The sequence below is a fragment of the Taudactylus pleione genome, unplaced genomic scaffold (genome assembly GCF_031769625.1).
Source record: "Taudactylus pleione unplaced genomic scaffold, aTauple2 ptg000211l, whole genome shotgun sequence".
NCBI classification, from domain to species: Eukaryota; Metazoa; Chordata; class Amphibia; order Anura; family Myobatrachidae; genus Taudactylus; species Taudactylus pleione.
Window position 1 is genome coordinate 992,398 of NW_028284613.1, and position 23,416 is coordinate 1,015,813.

The 23,416-nt window shown below is 45.1% G+C and overlaps 1 protein-coding gene across 1 annotated transcript in view; it reads left to right on the forward strand.

The window, feature by feature from the left end:
• Positions 1–23,416, forward strand: part of THOC2 (THO complex subunit 2) — a 178,251-nt gene that overhangs the window by 65,735 nt on the left and 89,100 nt on the right. Inside the window, exons 13-18 of the mRNA XM_088478197.1 lie at positions 255–290; positions 550–680; positions 3,331–3,432; positions 5,616–5,700; positions 8,754–8,847; positions 17,432–17,512. Of these exons, the coding sequence (XP_088334323.1) occupies positions 255–290; positions 550–680; positions 3,331–3,432; positions 5,616–5,700; positions 8,754–8,847; positions 17,432–17,512 (529 nt within the window). The remainder of the gene's footprint in view (positions 1–254; positions 291–549; positions 681–3,330; positions 3,433–5,615; positions 5,701–8,753; positions 8,848–17,431; positions 17,513–23,416) is intronic.

A 23,416-nucleotide genomic window follows, 5' to 3' on the forward strand; every position in this document is an offset into this window, starting at 1 on the left:
CCTCCATTTCACTCTCCTCTCTTTATCTCCCTTGGAAACTAGGCAGCAACAGACTTATTCCAGAAAATGAGCTCTTGGTTTTTTCCCCATCCTTCTGTGAGCAATTCCTATGCATATTTCTCAGTGTATAGATAATTATGAGGTTGTTTACTTAGTGGAAAATTGTAGTATTTTATCATGCATTTAGCTCACCTAGTTAAAGTAAATGGCAAACTGTGTAATTTTGTTTTATATGGTTTTATTCTCTGTTTCAGTCTGATGCTAATAAACTAGAAGATAAAGAAAAAATGGTAAGCATTTTGGCTCAAAAACCACCACAACAGAACTACACTATTTAGCAGTCACAATAATGTATGACAATACTAAAGCACTAGAGGAAATATTTATGAAATGTGTGCACATGAAAACACTATGCTTTCATTTTCTAAATTAGTAGATAAAGGTAAATTGCAATTTCTCCTGTATATTTGAGTGTTTACAACATGCTTGTAAGTTGTGTGTTGGAAATGTATGCAACATGATTAAACTTTTTTTTCTCTTTCACTATAGGAGTTGTTGTTCAGTTGCTTGTTAAGCATTACCGACCAGGTTTTACTTCCCTCATTGACATTAATTGATTGTAATGCATGTATGTCTGAGGAACTTTGGGGGATGATCAAAACATTTCCATACCAGTACAGGTAAGCTTTGAAAAAAAGATTATTTATAAACATTGCATTGGTCAGCATTTAGGTGTGGCTCATGTTGTTTTTATTATATATATATATTTTTTTTTTGTCATGAGTCTTCTACCTCCCTTTTTTCAGTAATAACTTATAAGTAATGGCATTAATAGAACCCATAACCACTCCATGTTTCCTTGAACATTTTATGTCCGTAAGGCCTCATATCTGCTGTTTTAGTTTTTATATTTGCATTAATATGGGAGTGTATGTAGCAGTTGGGGTAGAGGGGGTTGGGGTAAAGCTGGAGGTAAAGGCAGGGAGAAGTTGGGGTAGAGCTGCAGCTAGAGGGCAGTAAGGGCAGGCAGGGAGGGGTAAATGCACACAGTTGTTCAGACAGTGCTGGGGGGCAAGGAGAAGGTTAGGGACAGGCAGTGCTGGGTGTAGGGAGGGGGCAAAGGTAGATAGCCGCTAGGACAGTACCTGGGGGGGGCAAAGGGGGTTAGGGGAAGTGTCGGGTCAGGATAGCAGCTGGGACAGCACTGGGGGCTAGAGAGGGGGCAAGTGTAGATAGCAGCTTGGGCAGTATGGGAGGTAGAGGGAGGAAAGAGTTGTTAGCAGCTAGGGCAGTACTGGGGACAAGGAAGAGGTCAGGGGGCAGGCAGTACTGGGGTTAGGGTGGGGTAAGGGTAGATAACTAGTGCAGTACTAGGGGGCAAGGAGGGGTTAGGGGAAGGTAATACTGGGGCATTACTCGGATTAGGGAGGGGGTAGCATTGCAGCTGAGGGTAGGGAGGGGGTAAGGATAGACAGCACATGGGGTACAATTGATACAGTTATCAGTCCTCCGAATGCACCCTCCTACTGCCCCTATGTAGGAATGGTACCTTAAGTAGCGGCTCTTGAGCAGTATATTCTTATCCACAATGTCTGGCTGGGTGCAGCGACGGTTGATACTAGATCCTATGTAACCGTGCAGCGATGTGGAGTGGTGTCTGCCGCGCGGTGATTGGCTGGAGGGCACGCCACGCGGTGCAGCGATATGGCGTGGTGTCTACCGCGCAGTGATTGGCCGGAGGGGACGCCGCCATGCTGGGATTGGCAGGTGAGACGGCTGCAGCACACACAGCGCGTCTTGCGGGACCCGATCACATTTTAAAACTGGGTCCCCAGGTTGCTGTAGCGCGTAAAAACGTGCTATAGCGCGTATTTTGTGAACCCTGACCCATATATCATCTCTGTATCGGGGATGTAGATATAGTTCTTACAATATTGGTCCAGGACTGGATTCCAGCTTGACAGGCACCTCTTCAGACTGTCAGATCAGCTGCGCCAATCCCCTCTATGGTAACTCCTTAATCCAAACCGATCCAGAGGCCCCTTTTTGGTTTTGGTTTGAAATTGAGTACTGGTGGCATGGGGTACTGTCTATAGGTCTCAGACTATGGTGCAGCACTGAATCCACCCTCTCAATCAACATTCTACACTAGAGGGTGGTCAGCAACTTCCTGTAATAACTCATTACGTGCTATAGGGAGAGCCTGTTTGCGTACAGTCGGGCTATACTACTGCTGTGGCTTACATAGTCGAGCAGGGCGGTACATGGAGTTGTCGGAAAATGACAGAGGTATCTCAGTCCTTGTTTGGGCAGAACCTTATTTTTCTGCCATCTTGGCCTTGCACGTTCCCGGGGTGGACAGCTGGGAGGTGGCCTTCCGCAGTCACCACGCCGTTCACCTCGGGGGAATTGTAGCCACATCAGGCAGTCTTCAAATGAGCCATGCCTTTGGGAATCGCGTGGCGTGCCTAACAACAGATTTTCTGCCTTCCTGGTCGTACATGAGGCTCACATTGTATGGGTCATGCTCATTGATTCCTTGCATGTTTTTGTGGCTGCAATTACGTTCCCTTGGTCTATCCACTCGGGGTAACTGTTTTTGCCGCTATTATTTACGCCCAGGTTACCTTACTGTATTCGACGGGTAGGTCTTCTAGTCATACTCATAGGTCAAGACTGGCCTCGTCGGCCTTGGCACACTCTCCTTCACGGAATGCAGGATGAGATTCCTTTGCCGTACAGTAATACACTGTTGGCTTCATTTGGGAAATCCCACATGTAAGTAACGCAGTGTCACCCAGATTAATGATAGAGCAAATTGGACTTTTGTATTCGCTATAAAAATAATTCCTCGTAATCCATCTGGGGGACACTGCGAGCCCTTCCTTATTGTTTTTGTTCTATGTTCTGGTCGGTTTCTTGTGACATAATTATGGTTATTTTTCCTCCAGTGTGGCTTGGCTAAATGGAGAATCCGGTGTAGGTGGGTGGGGTTAGAGGGGGGGCAGAGTTTTCTTTAACTAGTTAGTGCCAAACTCCTAATGTCACACCATATAACCCACATGTAAGTAGCACAATGTCCCCCAAATGGACTATAAGGAAGGGACTTTACAGTGAATACAAAATTCAGTTACCATGTTCAGTAAAGATAGATAAGATAACATGATCTACTGTACTTTTAGTAGTATATGTTGTATAATCAGTCCTGTATGCCTACAATGTGCATTCATTTAGACCCTTTGTTGCCCTCTCTGCTTGTATTTCTTAAAACATAGTCTCACAAGGTTGTCTTCATAGTACCACCTTCATAATGCTGTGCTTTATTAACAGGTATCGTCTGTATGGGCAGTGGAAGAATGAAACTTATAACAATCATCCTCTGCTAGTTAAAGTTAAAGCACAAACCATTGATAGAGCCAAATATATTATGAAGTAAGTATTCAAGTTAACAAGCTCATTCTTTGTATGTATTCGTAAATGCAGTGATGCAATTTTTTTTTGAACAGAATAATTCACTTAATCTCTGTATTTTGTCTAATTTAGAAATTTAAGGGAATATATACACTCCCCTTAATGTGTGAAAATTCACAAGGACAGTGCATGCATTGGGCTGGATTACCTCCGCTGTAATGTGTGATAAAGCTGATACAGGGAGCGTTGTGAGCCCTATTTTGTGTGTGTATTAGGAGCCTCAAAAAACAGCTATATGCTGTGATATTCCTAGTACCTTCAACTGGGAATAAATTAATTTTAAAGACATGTTATTGGAGCAAATAAATCTCCTTGTTTCTAAAGACACCTGCATCTGCTTGTATCCTGTGACTACTAGGTAAACACAAAACACTTTTTTTTTTTTTTCTGCTTTGCTGAGGTTGAGCCCAGTGTCTAAAAGCTCAAGCCCTCTGCTCACTACCAAGCGCAGCACTGGTCCATCCAGGAAGTGGTTCAGCTGACCATGCATAACCCCTGCGACATCATCCTTGGCCAGTTAAAATCTGAAATCTGATTTTTGATTGGGATCAGCAATCTTTTTAAGCCCATACATGCTGCAATTTTTAGAAAGTTATGTCAGTTATTTAATTATCAAACCAAATCAAAGTGTATGGGCCTTGCCCGTTTAAGGCTCTTAACTCGTGCTACTAGCATGGTTTTTAAATTAGACATTGAAACCAACCTCAGGTTTTGTATAACTGGTAAAGCAAGTCTGACTTCTGCTACTGTAGCTATAGGAGTAGGAATGCAAATGCTATTACATAGGTATCTTTTTTTTTTAATTCATTCTCCTTTTATAAAGATTTATAGTTATAGGCTTTGTCTTAAACCTGTAGAAATAAAATAATCTTACAAATAACTGGAGAACTTTAGTCACTTGATAGAATATAGCTTGTTCTGTGTCATTTATACCCCTTTTCCACTGCCAGCAAAAATCCGGGTTTTTGCATGTGAGCGCGCAGCAACCAGGGTTATATTGGTGTGTGAAAGGGCATGGTTGGAATAAGCCAGGTGGAGTGTGATCACAAGCAGGGTAGAATGTGGGTTCAACACTGCTTGTGAAGCAGTGTGACGCCGATGGTGTCATCGACCCGGCATTAGTGCCGTGTCGTGCCGCCTGTCTGACGGGGGTCTGTCAGACAGGCGGGATGGGCGCGTGAACATCATCCCGGCAAACTAGTGGAAAAGGGGTATTTATACTGACCAGCAACATCTTATATGCTAAAGGCTATATTCTCAATTACCGAACATTGTGATGCACAGAATACATCCATATTAGATTCTATACTTGCCCATTGGCTAATGTGCTTGTACTGTCCCCATGCTGAAGTCTGATGAGGGGAAAAAAAGCATTGCAAAGAGCTCAAAAATCCATTTTAGTTCAAATAGTAGATGGAAAAGTAATTAAAAATAAATTGGAATGCAAATTATTTAACTATACAAGAATATACCAAAAAACAAACTATTTTGCTGTGTGAGGCAAATAGCCAGTTCAAAGTATTCTTTTGAAGCTGTTGGTTTGAAACATTGCAGTTGCTGATAAATGAATGCATACTGCAGTACTGTAATCACTGAGGCAGAAACAGTCACTTACAAGAGAGTTATAGACTTCAGACTATACCAGTTGAAAATGCTTTAAAAGGCTGCACACACAAAATGTAATGACTTCTATCACAGATTGGTATGAACCAATTATTTTCTGTATTCATGAGATCTTTAGCTCCTTCATTAAGCGCCAGTCTCATTAGGCACAATCTTTTAGTAGTTACTGAAGAGTGCCTATTTTCTAAGTCTTTTACACTTCATAGCCAATCAACAAAAAATATTTTCTTTCCCTGAAATGTTAAGTGAAGATTTCACGGTTATGTTGAGATCTTTCATGGCAGTGGTCCTTAGTTTTTATATAGAGGCTTCAATAAGCAGCACTTATTTCACATTCTGCATTTTAGGACTGAATGTTTTGTGGGGTTTTTTTTCCTCTTCTTTTTTTTTTTTTATAAATACACTTGTTTTATGGCAGCTCTGTGTTTATGGCCAATTAAATTGTTGATAGCACTCATAAAACACTATAGTAGAGGTGTACCAAATGTTCACTTTTTTTTTTCCTTCTGCTTCTCTTGCAGACGTCTAACAAAAGAAAATGTGAAGCCATCAGGACGGCAAATAGGAAAACTAAGCCATAGCAATCCAACAATTTTGTTTGACTATGTACGTTGGTAATTTTGTTAAGTACCTGTGGTTGTTTGTAATCTGTATGCTACATGTAAATGCTAGAAAGAAGTGTCATCATATTTTACAATGTTTAATATGGTATAAAGATCTTATTCCACACAGTCTGTCAGTATAAAGTGCTTAAGCCATGGGTCTTCAACCCGTGGCCGATGGTGGCCCACAGAGCTGTTCCAGGTGGCTTGCTGCATGCTGCCTGGAGCTACCCCCCATGGCCGCCGCACACGGTGCTCAGAGCTGTTCCCCACGGCGCCCGGAGCTGTTAACTGCAGCTGCTGCACTTGGCGCCCGGAGCTGTTGCCCGCGATCGCTGCACACGGCATCCGGAGCTGTTAACTGCGGGTGCTGCACACGGCACCCGGAGCTATTCCTTGTGATGCGACGTACGCCGAGCTATTTTTCGCGGCCTGATGACCGCAGCAAAGGTAGGGGGTGGGGAAATTCTCTACCCAAAGAATAACGAAGTGTTTAAAAAACTGAGTTTGTCTGGCGTAACTGTAGCACGACATGTTGAAGACCTTGCCAATGACATTGAAGGAACTTTATGAAGACAGTTGTCCGAATTTACGTCGTATTCACTTGCTTTAGATGATGGCACAGATGTGAGGGATACAGCACAACTGGCTATCTTTGTCCGTGGCATTGATCAACACTTCAATGTGACAGAAGAGCTGCTAGCGCTTGTACCTATGAAGGGAACGACGAAAGACACTGATATTTGGAAGCCACCAAGAAAGTGCTCCAGTTTTTACAAATCAGCTTAACCAACCTCATGGGAGTGGTAACTGATGGTGCCCCTGCTATGGTGGGAAAGAATGAAGGGTTTGTTGTGCTTCTAAAAAAAAGAACCGGAACTACAAGGAATGATCATATCCAGTACCGCTGTTTAATCCACCAGGAGAATTTGTGTGCGAAAACTATTGGATTTGAGAATGTCATGAAAGTTATTGTGTCTGTAGTCAACTTTATTAGGACACGAGGATTGAATAATTGTCCATTCCAAGAATTTTTGACCCAAGATTGCCCAGCGGATCACGGCGACGTGACTTTTATAGTGACGTGCGTTGGTTGAGTAGAGGGAAGGTTCTTAAAAGACTTAAGGAGTGAAATAGAGCAGTTCATGCAAAACCAAGGGGAAACCGATTGCGGAATTTAACGATCCAAAGTGGATTGCAGACTTTGTCTGTGTGACCGACATCTCTTTCTATATGAGTGACCTAAATACGCGGCTTCAATCCAAGGATCAACTGGCGCACACTCTGTTTGATCACATGAAACCTTTTGTAGAAAAGCTCAAACTTTGGGAGGCACAACTCCCGATAAAAGATTTAACTCATTTTAAGCTTCTCGCTGACACGGTTTGTCTGCTGGTGAATACGCTACAAAGTTAGCCATGTTACGAAGTGAGTTTGAAGAGAGATTGTGATTTCCTTAAGTCTTCTTTCGATTTGTTTTCAATGCCTTTTACAGTCAGTGCTGCCGAAATGCCAGGCTCAGTCCAAATGGAGCTGCTTGATCTCCAGAACAACTCATCTTTGCGAGAAATACTCTTCAATGTACCTTTGTTTACATTTTACAAAGACTACATTTCTCAGGATGCATTCCCTAATCTCCAGCGGCACGCTTTGAAGATGTGTGCTTTGTTAGGAAGCACATGCTTATCTGAGCAATTCTTCTCCAGGATGATGCATGTGAAGTCTAAGACGAGAACTCTGATTACAGACCAACATCTTGAGAGTACTCTGTGCATAGCAACTTCCAACATTGATGCCACCATCGACAATCTGGCCAAGTAAAAGCAGTGCCATGTTTCTTACTGAACTGAACATATTATAAAATAGTTAAACAGACCATGTTTCGTTCATTAATATAATAAAATTATCTTTTGAAGTTTTCATTATGGCCTTCTTAGAATCCTTAAATTTAAAAGTCTAAATACCGCAGTATAGCTTAGTGGCCCTCAGGCTTGGTTGAATTTTTTAATGTGGCCCACGATCTTAAAGGTTGAAGACCCATGGCTTAAGCAGTGGATAATTCTGCAGCATCTTGTTGTACTATGGATGGGTACTTGCATTACACTTTTTAAAGTTTCTTGTGTCATGACATGGGAGGATGTGTGCTCCCTTGTTCTCTTTTGCATTTTGTTAATGTTTGTATGGTGATATTTAGTCCATTAGACATGAATCTAGAAGTTTCTATGGTTAAGTCTGTGATTGAATTTTATTTATTTTTGGAAAAGAAAATCTTATTGTACTTATTACCTTTTGGCTTTATGTTCATTTGAGAATATCGCTCAAAAGCTGTAATTATTTCATATTGCCTAGGATGTATGTATAAAAATGTCCCTTCAACAGCAGGGTCTTGCCTATTAGAGCACCAAAGGTGGTGGTGGTAGGGAGGGGTTGGACTTTTTTCTCCCATTTGGAAAAGGTATCAGCCAGAAAAGATAAACATGAGGGAGTGTTGAATTGTAGGCGCCCCAGAGTATCCCACTTGAAGGGAGTAGAATCTGTTACCCACCCCCTGCTACTCCCCACTGCCTACTCACACTAGCTACATTTGAGTTGCTCTACCCATGCACCTGTCCCGGACCCTTCCTGTACGATTTTTTTCTATTGGAATGTATTTATGCAGTGGTGTACTGTGCATATACAGTACTATGGTATTTGTTTGAATGTCTACTGCTTGGACCTTACATTAATAAAGTAGAATAATAATCAGTAGTGTATTGCACAAATAAAACCACTGTCTAGTTTCTGGACATACTTGGAACTCTGGTCCATCCACCTGCCCCTGAGAACAAGGTCAAAGCTTTTGGTTGAAAGATTAGCAGGAACAAACCAAATATTACTTGCTTGGATGGGCAATCTGACTTTAGCCTGTTGTGCCATTACTTATCATAAATGGTGATTTTTTTATTTTTTTTTATTTCCATAATATGAAAGCTTTTCCAAATTATGTCAAACTTGTTACTTCCTGTAAATGTTATTTTCCGTCTCATTTATCATGCTTTTTTTTTTCATTTCCCACAGATCCTTTCACAGATACAAAAGTATGACAACTTAATAACACCTGTTGTGGATTCATTGAAATACCTCACTTCACTGAACTATGATGTCCTTGCATGTATCCTTTTCTGTAAAACAAAAGAAAACATCTTGTTAAAAATTCCAGACATCAGCTTAATTGTTTAATGTTATTCCTCCATTTCAGCTGTATAAAATAAGGTTAGTGGTTTTTTTTAAAATTGTTTTTGTTTTTTACTTAACTTGGGACCGTATTCAATTAGCGGCGAAATGCCGTTTTCTGCGAAAGTTTCGCCGGTGACGTCATTTTGCCAGTGGAAACTTATCCCTGTATTCAATTGTTGCGACTTTTTGCCAGTGCGAAAATGCAATGAATAGGTGCTTTGGGGTGCAAAGGTGGGGAAACCACCCTGCACCCTTAGGACAGGTCCCCAAAGGTAAACCGTAAAAAAAATCCTAAAAAACTGAAAAGAACACCCAAAAAATTAACTTTGAAAAAGGGGATGAAAAAGTACAAAGTTGGGGTACAAACTTAAAAACTAGTGAAATAGACTTTGGGGGGTCTGCAAGTATGGGGGAGGGTTTTTTTGATTGTAGGAGCTTGCTGAATGTGCGTTTTTCACGTTATTTAAAAGCTCACTTTTGCGATTTTTTTTTTTTTTTTTTTTTTTTACCATGCTTGCACCCATTTTCATGTACCCCAAATTTGCTGGGACTAGTTATTTCCACCAAAAAAATCTGCTAAATGCTATTCTTCACTACTTGTGCAAAGACGCTATTAAGTAGCTAATGAGAGCATTTAAGTACCCCGAATAGCTTCAGCAGGGCTATACGGGGGCATCTACCATGATGCCCAATGTTAGTACATCTATTTGGGGGTGTCAGGCTGATTTCCCCAAATCTGGCAGCGGCCGGGGCCAAATAGTCTGTCGCTGGGGACAGGTAGTAGACGCACTAGGTAGCGTCTACTACTGTGAGGCCTGCATACCCGTGCTGTCAAAAGCGCAGCTTAGGGGAAATAGGGGCTTCCCTGGCCGCTCCTCCTCCAACCCAGACACAACTTCCGGTTGTGGATTCCCACGTCTGGTTTGCTACTTCTGACCACCTCGTGTGTGAGACGCTCACAGTCCACCTTGGGTGTGCTGCTGAAAGCTGTTGGTCTAAGAGGTTAGCCAAAAAAGAACTAGACCTAAGCGCTGTCAGAGAGCTGCTGGGAAAAAAGGGGGATGTCATCCTCTTAAAAAAACATATATGAAAAACAAGAAATTCCAGCGCTACTGGTATGTATAAAAAGAATTACCAATGGACAGTTGATGTCGCAATTCTCATTCAAAATTTAATACAATATTACACTAAAAGCATATATAAAGTGCATATACAAGAAAAATGAAATAATAATGAATACATACTAATGTTAAAAAGCCACATATAAGTATCGGTGAACCATAGCTGATTGTGTACTATTTAGAAGGAGGATCCATTAAGGAACAGTCATTTACTGGCTGATGAAGAAAAGTGGACATGGTATCCCTTAGGCGAGGGTGTTACTGGTATTGGATGAATGGCCTTCCACAGTCCTTGGCAACATTCAGTGGCCGATGCAGGGCTGTAATAATCCACCGGAAGGTAAGAATCCGCCAAATTCAACAGGGGTTCGTGAAGTCCAAAAGTGTGTGTAGCCAATTAATGGGTAGGAGTATCTCTAGATCTGTAGGCTCAACTCGTTTCACTGGTTCAAATCACATCCAGCTTCCTCAGGAGCTGTGGAAAACCATTCATGCAATACCGGTAACATTCTCGCCTAAGGGATACCTTGTCCACTTTTCTTTCATCAGCCAGTTAATGACTGGGTACTATATGGAAGGAGGATCCATTAAGGAACAATCGGCTATGATTCACCCATACTAATATGTGGCTTTTTACATTAGTATTCATTTAAGTTTTTATTTTTCTTGTATATGCACATTTATATATGCTTTTAGTCTAATATTGTATTCAATTTTGAATGAGAATCGCGACATCAACTGTCCATTGGTAATTCTTTTGATACATTTCAGTAGCGCTGGAATTTCTTGTTTTTCATATATGGGTCTCCCTGTATACCTCTCCCCTGGGTCAGGTATATAGCACTCTATATCCTACCAATACCCCTGAGGGGATGGTCAGTTGATTCAGAGTCCATTAGCATTTGATTATATTTATGCATTGTGTGTGACTGTAATGCTAGCTGCTGTATTTATACTGTCTTTTTGTTATCAAAACTATCAGATATATCTATCGCTGTGTTTCTCCTCATCCCTCTGAAGGTGTATGAGGTTTTCCATTTGTGTTAAGTCACATTGCATTTATACTTTATACCTGTTACCCATTGACAAGTCTAAAGGTAAAGGAGAGAAGGATGTGCCACCTGTGCTGAAATCATGTAAATCCTGTCTGGCAGGCCTGTCTGAGCAGGATTTTATGCAAGATGGCTTGTGTGGTATCTGTTGTAAACAGCCACCTTTTTTTTTTTTTTTTTTTTTTTATCTTGTGCACCAGCACAAGAACCACCCTGGGTGCCTCTTGTTCTCAGGTTTCGTCGCATTTGGTGGACAGGGCCGCAGCGTTGCGTGCTCCTGCAGCGATACTGCTTCCTGCTATGGGGTACCCACAGCACTTGCATCCTTCTATGTATTTGTTCCGCATGAATCCCTGTTGGTTTGATTCTTCTGCTTACGCTAGTCACAGTATGCTGCCGTCTATAGCCCCTCAGCAGGTGCAGGCAAATAGACCAGTGGCAGTAAAGTAGGGGCATAAGAGGTTCTCCTCAGAAGTTGCCTCAGGATTCTGACTCAACCTTCTCATCACCCTGTGATACTCAGAGTTTGGGGTCTTACTAGGTGGAAGAAGACCATCAATCCTCTGTGGATGTCCCTTCTCTGGTCAGAGCGGTTAGATCTGTCCTCAGTATAGAGGAAGAGGTGGTTCTGCCAAAATTTATGACTCCGTTCTTTAGGCATCAGAAGGTGGCTAGAAATTTCCTCAGTCAGAAAAACTGGTGTACTCCAAATAAGCATTTCCATGCTACAAGAAATTTAACCTCTCGATACCCATTTGCACTTGGTGAATGTCACAAAATGGAAGTTCCTCCATCGGTAGATGCTCATGTAACTAGGTTGATCAAGAGCTGTACATTACCCATTCCTGCAGCATCCTCATCAAGAGGTTACAGATAGAAAACTTGATAACTATTTAAAAATCAATTTTCATTATCTGGAGCTATTACCAGGCCAGCTATGGCTGTAGCTTGGGTAGCCAAAGCTATGGAAGTATGGACGAAGTCTCTGGAGGATAGCATGCCAAATGCTACTAGAGAACAGCTGTCTCATCTCAGGCAGATGCAAGAAGCAGCTATATATATATATATATATATATATATATATATATATATATATATATATATATATATATATGGGAAGCGGTCATTGATGCAGGTATCTTGGCTTCTAGGGTATCGGCAACTTCGGTTGCAGCTCGAAGAACCCTTTTGGCTAAAAACCTGGAAGACAGATACAGGGTCCAAGAAGGCCATGGAGTCTTTGCCTTTTGTTGGGAAGGTACTATTTGGACCAGAGCTGGATGACATAGTGTCTTCTCTGGCGACATCGAAATCTGCGAAGTTGCCATCTAAGACTACCCCTTAGTATAGGCAGTTGTCAGCTCTGTCCTTTCGCCCACAGAGTAGGGCGATGGGATAATTCCCACAGGAAACTGCAGACCAGGAAATCCTGGTCAACCAGACGTCCTGCTTCCAAGCCGGATGATCAGCCCACTGCCTGATGGGGACCCTGGGGGTTCTCAGGGTTGGAGGCTGACTTCTACAGTTTTCTCATGCTTGGCATCAGACTACTGCGGATGCCTGGGTTCGAGGGGTCTTTCATGGTTATGCCATCACGTTCCTGAGGCATACTCATCAGAGGTTTGTTGGTACAACCCTTCCTTTAGACCCAGTCAGGTCTTTGGCCTTCTGGGGGGCTATTGGGGCCCTCCTGAGGTCAGGAGTCATAATCCCCATTCCTGTGATGCAACAGGGAAGGGGTTATTTATTCAAATTCTGTTTTTGATTCAGAAACCAAATGTGTCAAATCGCCCTATCATGAATCTGAAGTCTCTCAACAGTTTCATCCATGTGCCCAAATTCCGTATGGAAACCTTACGATCAATTATGCTGGCAATGGAGCCTGGAGAATTCATGGTCTTTTTGGGTGTACAGGATGCATATCTGCTTGTTCCTATTGCATGATCTCACCAGGGATTTCTGAGATTGGTGGTAGATCAGCAACATTACCAATTTCAGGCTCTACCCTTCAGGCTGGCCACAGTTCCTCGGGTATTTACCAAGATAGTGGCTAGTCATGAAGGCTCATCTCAGACGACAAGGAGTCGGCATACTGCCATATTTGGATGACCTCCTGATATTAGCACAATCTCAGGAGATATTACAATGCCCTCTTCAGATGACCATTGTCTGCCTACAGGAGCACGGCTGGATAATCAATTGTAAAAAGTCTTCTTTCTCCAATTCAGCAAATGGTGCACTTAGGGGCACTGCTGGACTCTCTGGGTCAGAGGATTCTTCTGCCAGAGGACAAGATTGCGGCGCTACAATCCCGGGTGCACAGTCTACTTTGCAAGCTAGAAATGTCAGTTCACTTGGCAGTGCAGGAGCTGGGCTCTATGGTATCCACATTCGACATGGTGGCTTATTCCCAGTTCCACTCCAGGTCCCTGCAGCAATGGATTCTGTCTCATTGCTATGGTCAGTATCATCAGATAGAGTCTCAGATGATCCGCATTTCGCCAGAGATTCGTCTTTCCATCGCCTGGTGGCTGCAGATGACTCATCTAGACAAGGATCGCCTGTTATGGGTCCCAGATTGGTTACTCCTCACCACGGATGCAAGTCTGTGAGTATGGGGAGCGGTGACAGGTCCTCACACCTTTCAGGGAAGGTGGATGGCACAGGAAAGTCACATACAGATAAATATTTTGGAGCTTAGTGCAGAGCACAGAGCGCTCATTCTGGCACAGGACCTCCTTCATGGCAGGCCTGTCCAGATTCAGTCCGACAACGTGACAGCAGTGGCCTATATCAACCATCAAGGAGGCACACGAAGTCCGGCAGCCATGAGGGAAGTGGCGAACATTCTGCTGTGGGCAGAATGCCAACTTCCAGCAATCTCTGCAATAGCCATCCCAGGAGTCCTCAACTGGGAAGCTGACTTCCTAATTCGTCAGGACATACACGCCGGAGAATGTACTCTTCATCCAGGCATCTTTTCAAATCCTGGTGGATAGGTGGGGAATACCGGATGTAGACCTCGTGGCGTCACGTCACAACCACAAGGGGACCCCTCAGCTGCGTTCGTGGATGCTCTGGCTGTGAGGTGGGACTTCAAGTTGGCTTACCTGCTTCCGCCGATCTCTCTCCTCCCAAGGGTGGTCAGAAAGTTCAAGCAGGAAGGCGGCAGGATGATGATAATAGCTCCTGCGTGGCACAGGAGACATTGGTTTGCAGATCTGAAGTATCTATCCATAGACAGGCCTCTTCTACTGCCTTTACGACCGGATTTGTTAGTGCAGGGTTTCTGCTTTATATCCAGAGTTACCTCGGCTGGCTTTGACGGCATGGCTCTTGAGTCTTCCGTCTTAAAGGCAAAGAGTTTCTCTGTAATCCAGACAATGCTAAGGGCAAGGAAGCCTGCTTCTGCACGCATCCATCACAGTATTTAGCATTCATTTTTTCTTTGGTGTTCCCACAGAAATTATGACCCGAAGTTCTTCCAAGGTCTCGCGAGTGCTTGCTTTTCTTCAGGCTGGGTTAGGCTTAGGTCTTCGCCTGGCTACCCTGAGAGTTCAGGTTTCTGCATTGTCAGTTTGGTTCCAGCACAGAATTGCTCCCCTGCCAGATGTTAGAACATTTTTGCAGGGGATTCTCCGTCTGCAACCTCAGTTTGTCCCTCCTATGGCACAGTGGGATTTGTCTTTGGTTCTCATGGCATTGCAAGTTGCTCTCTTTGAACCCTTGGATAAGGTGGACCTTAGATGGTTGACAGCAAAGACGCTATTTCTTCAGCTCAGAGTTTCTGATTTGGCAGCTCTGTCATGTCGCTCTCCATATTTGATTTTACCTCAAAATAGAGCTGTACTCTCTGTACTAGAGCGGGTTACCTTCCAAAGGTGGTGTCCCGTTTTCATATGAACAAGGAGATTGTAGTACCTGCCTTTCAGTCTTCAGACCTTTCTAGGAGTGAAGCTTCACTGGATGTGGTCCGAACTTTGCCCATCTACGTGGATCCTACCAACTCCATCAGGAAATCAGATGCGCTCTTTGTGTTAGCTGGCCAGCCTAGTTTGTGAAAACCATATAACAAATAGACTTTGGCTCGCTGGCTGCGTATGACTATTTCTCAGGTCTGTACACAGGTTGATCTCCCTGTCCCGAACAAGGTGACCACACTTTCTACTCGGTCTGTGGGACCATCGTGGTCGGTTAGACATGGCGCCACGGCTGAACAGCTGTGCAAGGCAGCCACTTGGTCTTCCGTCCATACCTTTATCAAATTCTATGCATTTGATACTTTTGCCTCTCAGGATTCTTCCTTTGGGTGGCGGATTCTCTCCTTGGCTCAGGAGCGTACCCACACTTAAGGGAACTGCTTTAGGATGTCCCCAAGATAGATTCTGTGGACCCTGAAGAAGAAAATAACTAAGGTATGTTAGACCATAACTCTTAACTCTTTTTTTTTTTGAGGTCCACAGGGCACCCACCCTGATGCACCCGGCCTCAGTTGGGATCTGTTCCTTTCTTTTTGTATAACTGATTTCCTCTTTGTATTTTGAGAGTATTTCTTGGTTACATTGTACTTCCTTCTCCACTTTCCGTCTCTTGCCATTAGGCTTGTTTACAAACTGGGGCTTATATAGGGAGGAGGACCTATGCATGCTGGGATCTTCAAAGCTGTAAGCTGTTTGGTTCAATGGATCACTCCAACTACATACCCCAAGGTAGATCCCGTGAACCCTATGGACCTCGAAGAAAGAGTTAACGAAGGTATGTTATACCATAACTCTTATCTCGTTACAATGGCAGCTCTCAAGGGGTTGGCTATATTAGTCAGTTCTTGAAGTTGATGTGTCGGAAGCAGGAAAAATGGGCAAGTGTAAGGATCTGCGTGACTTTGACAAGGACCAAATCGTGATGGCTAGATGACTGGGTCAGAGTATCTCCAAAATGGCAGGTCTTTTGTGGTGTTTCTTGTGTGTAGTGGTTGGTACCATACCAAAAGTGAGCCAGGACCAGCGTCATGGGTGCCCAAGGCTCATTATTGCGCGTGTTCAGTGAAGGCTAGCCCTTCTGGTCCAATCCCACAAAAGGGCTATTGTAGCTCAAATTGCTGAAAAAGTTAATGCTGGGTATTATAGAAAGGTGTCAGAACAAACAGCTGGGTGCGTGTGCATAGTTTACCTGGGAAAGAGATGGCACCAGGATGCACTAATGGAAGAAGTCAAGCTGGCAGGGGCAGTGATAATGCTCTGGGCAACTTTCTGCTAGGAAACCTTGGGTTCTGCCACTGATTTGGATGTTGACATGTACCACCTACCTAAATATTTTTGCAGACCAAGTACACCATATAATGGCAATGGTATACCCTGATGGCAGTGGCCTCTTTCAGCAGGATAATGTTCCCTGCCACATGGCAAAAATTCTTCAGGAATGGTTTGAAGGACATGGGATTGAGTTCAAGGTGTTTGTTTGGCCTCCAAATTCCCCAGATCTCAATCCGATCGAGCCTCTGTGGGATGTGCTGAAAAAAAACTGGATATTTGTACTTACCAGTAAAATGCATTTCTTCGGTTCCACTTGGGCCACCCAAGTAATGCTGGGGTATCGCAACTTATAGGACTTAAAGAATCTGCTGCTAACATCTTGATGCTAGATACTACAGGACACCTTTAGTAGTCTTATGGAGTCCATACCTCTATGGGTAAGCGCTTTTTTGGCGGCACGATAGGGATCTACACATTATTAGGAAGGTGGTTTTAATGTTATGGGTATATGTCTGTTGGCGAGAGGAGGTACAATGTCTTCTCTCCAGTCTGTCCTACCTGGCTGGCACTCATAGATACTGTGTAACCTAAATTTGTACTGGATACTGTCAGCTGCTTTTAGTTCCAACTTGCACTTAATGTGTCAATGCTGTCTCTAGATGAAAATGACCTCCGGTTAGAATAAACCCAAAATGACCCTAGATCGTAATGCACTACATTATAGAAGTGCGCCCTGTACCTTACAGAAAGTTCAATGAGGAATTTCTATACTGGGAAGAAATAGCCAACTTTATTTTTGATTGACTTCCAGCACAGTCTGTTGCATGGTAAACAGTAGCACCAGTATCTGAAGGTATTAGAGGCTATTAGAGTTAATTAAGGACATTTTATTAAAAACTCCACACCCCTTACAGTTCTAATTGTGTCACTGAGAATTATGCTTTCTGTCATTTAGTTTGTTTTTGCTCCTCTCAGTTCCGCCTTGGTTTCAAATTCCTAGTCCATCATTTCTACCATTTCCGTATTAATTTATGTGAGGGCAGCTATAGTAAATATGTCAATAGTTCACTTATTTTCCTTAAATTTTAATTCAGACTGTATAATTGAGGCACTTGCAAATCCAGAGAAGGAGAAGATGAAGCATGATGACACCACGATCTCCAGCTGGTTGCAGAGTCAGTATGCAATTTGCTAACTTTAAAAAACGTTTATCATGGAATTATTTTCTCTCATTCCCTCACTCCCAGATATTATGAATATATCATTTGCTAACTTTATAAAACGTTTATCATGGAATTATTTTCTCTCATTCCCTCACTCCCAGATATTATGAATATATCATTTGCTAACTTTATAAAACGTTTATCATTCTGTATGCATATTTATCCATGTAGAGATTGAGATTCTTTCCATATTCAGAGAAATTGTTTGGTCGTGATGTGCAACTAAAATATAATCCTATATAATCTACATGGGTTGGGTATATTTACTTTCATGTAGACATGGTCGTAATGTTGATATGTAGCATGTCGACATTCATCATGTAGACTCTGATGAAATATCAACATGATTAATTTGTTGAAAACAGGTGTCCAGAGGTGATTTACCTTGTTCGGCTAGTCTGGTTGTGACATGATTAAGACTTTCGGTATACAGCGGTCAGTAACGCCCCTAACTCTCCCCCTTGTGCTTACCACTCCCCCTAGTGCCTAAACCTCCCCTTATTTCCTAACCCTAACCCTCCGATCCCGCAGCCTATCCCTAATGTTGGCATTCTGCAGAATGTCGACATTTTGAAATGGTAGAAAGTTTGAACCAGGTTTCATGTCGACATATCAACAATGTTATCATAACTGTCGAATATGAATGCATCACATCTAAATATACCAGAATTCAGATTTATTTTACTAGATATTTCTGAAAAGTACTTAATTGAAAGTACACAGTTGCACATGATAGCAGACAGTGTTAAGTAAACCATTGACCTATATACACCTATACTTCAAGTAGACATCTCAACAGGTAACGTAATTAGATTTGTTAACTTTACTTCTTGCTACAGTGGTACAGTTTCTTTTTTACATGTTTGCATTAAGTTGGCCATGTTCTAGGCAGGTGTGAGTATTGGTGTATAATAATAGCATTGCTATACTGGCACAGTCATGTTTGCCATGCTCCTGGAAAACTTCTATGACCTTATATTGAGGAAGTTTTTTTTTTTTTTACAGTAGCTTTCATAAAATGCTCCTGATTTGATCACATAATACTAGTATTGTAGTACGTACAGATGTGTCCACATAAATCTTACTTTCTTGCGCGTTAAACAGCCCTTATAGTCACGCCATGCCGTGGCGTGACTCTGTAGCGCAGTGCGTCTATTTGTACAACATTTTACCTTCAAATGTCTTATTCGCAAAGTGATATGAATAGGGCACACAAGCAGCTTCTGCTGATTAAAATGGTATGCGGCATGCCTATATTCTCTGTGCGACTGCTGGTGTATCTGCATGCAAAATGCTGCATTAGTGTCACAGCCGCTGACACTTTAACATAGTATTTTGCATACACCCACAGTTAGCCGCACACAGAATATAGGCATGCTGCATATCATTTTAATCGACAGAAGCATCTTGTGCATCTTGTTCGCATCACTTTACGAATAAGACACATTTAAGGGTAAAAACTTGCACAATAATATTCTCTGCTACCGAGTCGCATGGCGCTCATGTATTATTTAATGCGACTTGTAGTGCACAGATGTAAGATGTATGTAGACACATCTGTATAGCCTACTCAAACAGGTAGATTAAATAAAAGTGAACCCCTTATTGCAGTTAGTACCATATAAATAGAATGTGGTCTCTTTCTACTTCAGGGTCCATAGGGTATCCACAGGATACCTTGGGGTATAGGTGTGACGTCAGTCATCGGGCACCATAGAGTTAAGCTTTCAGCCTCCCAGGATGCACTAGGGTCCCCCTCCTATACCCCGCCCCCGAGCCAAGGCACCTCAGTTTAGTTTGGTGCCCGGCCAGAGTCGGGTGCACCTGTTGGAGTGGGGGCTAAGAAGAGCCCCTGAAGTTTTCTGCATGCAGCTGTGGCTGCACATCTGGATGTACAGCATGGACAGTCAGTCCTGACGTCCATGCTGTCTTCCCTACACCTCCGCCGGTACCAGAACGCCGGTACCGATCCGGGGATGCTGGTGAGCATCTGGGGTCACAGCTAGCGGTGACCCCAAATGTTCCGGACCATGGCCGGAATCAAGGGGGACAGCAAGGTAGCGCTGCGGCGTCCCGGGGGTTAAATGCATGCCAGGGGAGCGCGCCTTCCCTGTCTCACAGCCGGCGCCTCCCCCGCTGCACACAGCCCTCTCTGCACACTGCCGACTGGCCCTGTGGCAGCGCTCCTCCCCCAGGCCAGCCTCCTCTAAGCTCCTCGGCGGCCATCTTAACAACGTGTGGTGAACGTTGCTGGAAGCCTGGAATCAGAGGCATCGTGGTCTGGGTCCCCCCCGCATACCTCTCCTCCGATTTGGTCCAGGTCTGTGTATGCAGCGCTGTGTCCTACCAGACTCTGTGTCTGTGTAGTTGATTTATCAGCGCTGGTTAGTGCAGAAATTGAGTTTCTTTGCATTGTATGTGACTATGCTAGCGCTGCTGCCTGTACTTTCCATTTCTGACTCTCAGCCTTATTACTGTCCCTGTTCTTTCTGCTAAAGCCCTTGCGGTGCGGTGCTGCAGGGTGGTCTCTCGCCTTTTTAAAAATAATTGGTGAGAGGGGTCACATACTTTTGTACCATCATGTCAAAGTGACTTTCCTCTCCGGCTACAGTGTACTACGTGTAAAGTACCTTTAGCGGAGGGGGAGGGTAGCGCGGAGGGCCTCTGCCGGCAGTGTTTGTCAATGGCGCGGCCTATTATGGTTACAGCACCGTACAGGCGCTTACAACCTTAGTGGGCCACTTAGCTCCACAGCCCGCGTTTACGCAGATGGATTTGTCCCAGCAATCAGTGGTGTCGTCACCCATGCAGGGTTTCCCAAGACAATTGGTGATACCACGCAGTCTCCCTATTTCCCCTCTCCCGGTTTCTCAGGAGCCGGCGTGGGTTAACTCCCTGACGAGTTCTGTACAGCACTTGTCGGATGTGTTGCAGGGGGAGGCTGTGATGCGGCCACATAAAGGCCGGTGGCGTCTCTGTCGGCTCCTTATGAGGATGACGAAGGGACGTCTGATGATGGGGAGATTCTGGATCCTTACGATCAGGAACCTCTACATACTAAGGACGCAGACGCTAGGTCCAAGGTGTATATTCCTGGACTTATTCGGGCAGTCCGCACAGCCTTGGTGATTGAGGACGAAGTTCCCCCAGCGGCTAAATCCTTTTTTAAGGATGTGAAGGGTGACGCCACAGTCTTTCCTCTTCCGGGTCAGTTTGTGGACCATTTAGAGGAGGCGTGAAAACAGCCTGGCAAGCGATACCAGCCGCAGAGGCGCCTGGCGGTGGCTTATCCGTTCGCGGATAATTATTTTGCTAAGTGGGAATCCCCTCCCCAGGTGGATTCTCTTGTGACATGTCTTGTCCGTAGTGCCACATTACCAATGCCATCCATGTCCTCCCTTAAGGATGCTACGGACCGCAAGGTGGAGATCTGCCTGAAGTCCGCTTATTCCCTTGCAGGGGGGGGGCAGCGCGGCCGGCTATGGCCATTTGCTGGGTTACCAGAGCTATGGAGCGCTGGGCGGATTCGTTGGAGGCGTCCTTCGATTCCGACTGTCCCGACTGAACAGGCGGAGTTGTTTGGTAATCTCCGTGATTCGGCCACTTATATCAACGAGGCGGCCTTAGACATTAGTACCCTGGTGTCTCGAATTTCTTCAGCAGCGGTGGCTGCTCGTCGTACCTTGTGGTTGCGATCCTGGAAGGCGGACGCTGATTCCAAAAAGGGTTTGGAGGCGTTGCCCTTCAACGGAGAAGTTCTCTTCGGTCCAGATCTGGACAAGATTGTGGCCACGCTGGCGGCAGCCAAATCGGCATGTCTCCCGTCGGCCGCTGTTCCTTCTGGTTCAGGACCATCGTCCTTTCGGTTTTATAGGGCCCAGGGCAGGCCCAAACCACAGTTTTTTCCCCGACAGGCTGGTCCCAAGAAATCGGCCAAGCCCCGGAAGCAGGCCTGGAGTACCAGACGTCCGGCCCCAAAGCCAGATGACAAGCCTGCGGCCTGACTGTCCGGGCCTCCCTTTGGGGGATCCCAAAGTGGGAGGCCGCCTGCTGCAGTTCGCCCGGTGTTGGTCGGTCACCACGACAGACACTTGGGTTCTCGAGGTGGTCTCCCACGGGTACGCCCTATCTTTCCGGCACAGACCCCCGGCTCGATTTTTCACCACGGGTCTACCATCAGACCGGAACAAGGCCACGGAGCTGCGGAAGGTCTTGCACACTATACTCCAGGCTGGAGTTATAGTGCCTGTTCCATTCTCCCAGAGGGGCCAGGGTTTCTATTCCAATCTCTTTTTGGTGCAGAAACCCAATGGGTCGTATCGTCCGATTCTCAACCTCAAAGCTCTCAACAAGTCTTTGCGGTTGCCGATGTTTCGGATGGAGACCCTACAGTCCATCATTCTGGCGCTGGAACCTGGGGACTACATGGTGTCATTGGGCATACAGGACGCTTACCTGCATGTCCCTATTTTGCGCCATCAACAGTTCCTCAGGTTTGCAATCCGCAGCGACCACTTTCAGTTTCGGGCGTTGCCTTTTGGCCTGGCGACAGCACCGCGTGTGTTCACCAAGGTGATGGCGGTCATGGCGGCTTCTCTGCGGCTGCAGGGAGTCCGCATGTTGCCGTACTTGGACGACCTTTTATTAGTGGCAGGATGTCCGGAGCTCCTTCTGCGCCACTTTGACCTGACCATTGCGCTACTGCAACGACACGGCTGGTTAATAAACTGGCAGAAGTCCACTCTAATCCCGTCTCGGCGGATTCTGCACCTCGGAGCCTTATTGGACTCGGGACAGCAAAGGATCTTTGTGACGGGAGAAAAGATCTCTGCTTTACAGTCGAGAGTGCGCAGTTTTCTGCACAGCCGCCGGGTGTCTCTACACTCGGCGATGAGGTTACTGGGCTCCATGGTGTCGGTGTTCGACATGCTGGAATATGCCCAGTTTCACTTCAGACCTCTGCAGCACCTGATCCTGTCCAAGTGGGACGGGCTGCCTCAGTCTCTAAAATCCCAGACGATAGTGCTCACCCCGGAGGTTCGCCTGTCCCTTGCCTGGTGGTTGCAGACGACCCATCTCAACAAGGGACGTCCGTTCTGGGTACCAAATTGGGTCCTGTTGACAACGGACGCCAGTCTTCGGGGCTGGGGAGCAGTTTCGGGTCCACACTTGTTCCAGGGCAGGTGGACTCCGACAGAAGCGGAGCTTCCAATAAATATCTTGAAACTCTGTGCGGTCTTCAATGCCCTCCAGCAGGCACATCAGGTTCTCCAGGGTCACCCAGTGCAGGTCCAGTCGGACAACGCTACCACCGTTGCCTACATAAACCGGCAAGGAGGAACCCGAAGTCGGGCGGCTCTCCTAGAGATGTCTCAGATCCTGCTATGGGTGGAGTACAATCTTCCGGCCATATCAGCTGTCTTCATCTCGGGAGTGCTAAATTGGGAGGCGGACTTTCTAAGTCGCCAGGACGTTCATCCGGGGGAATGGTCCCTGCACCCGGACGTTTTTCAACTGCTGGTGGACAAGTGGGGTCTTCCAGAGATCGACCTCATGGCGTCCCGGCACAACAACAAGTTGCCGGTGTACGGGTCTCGCACAAGAGACGACGAGGCGTCTCTGGTGGATGCTCTGTCCGTCCGGTGGACGTTCCGGTTCGCCTTCCTGTTTCCTCCGGTTTCCCTTCTTCCACGGGTAATCCGGAAATTCAAACAGGAAGGAGGGACGCTCCTGTTGATAGCTCCCGCGTGGCCCGGACGGCACTGGTTCTCAGACCTTCAGTGTCTGTCCGTGGACAGTCCTCTGCGGTTGCCGCTACGACCGGACCTTCTGTCGCAGGGTCCTTGTCTTCACCCG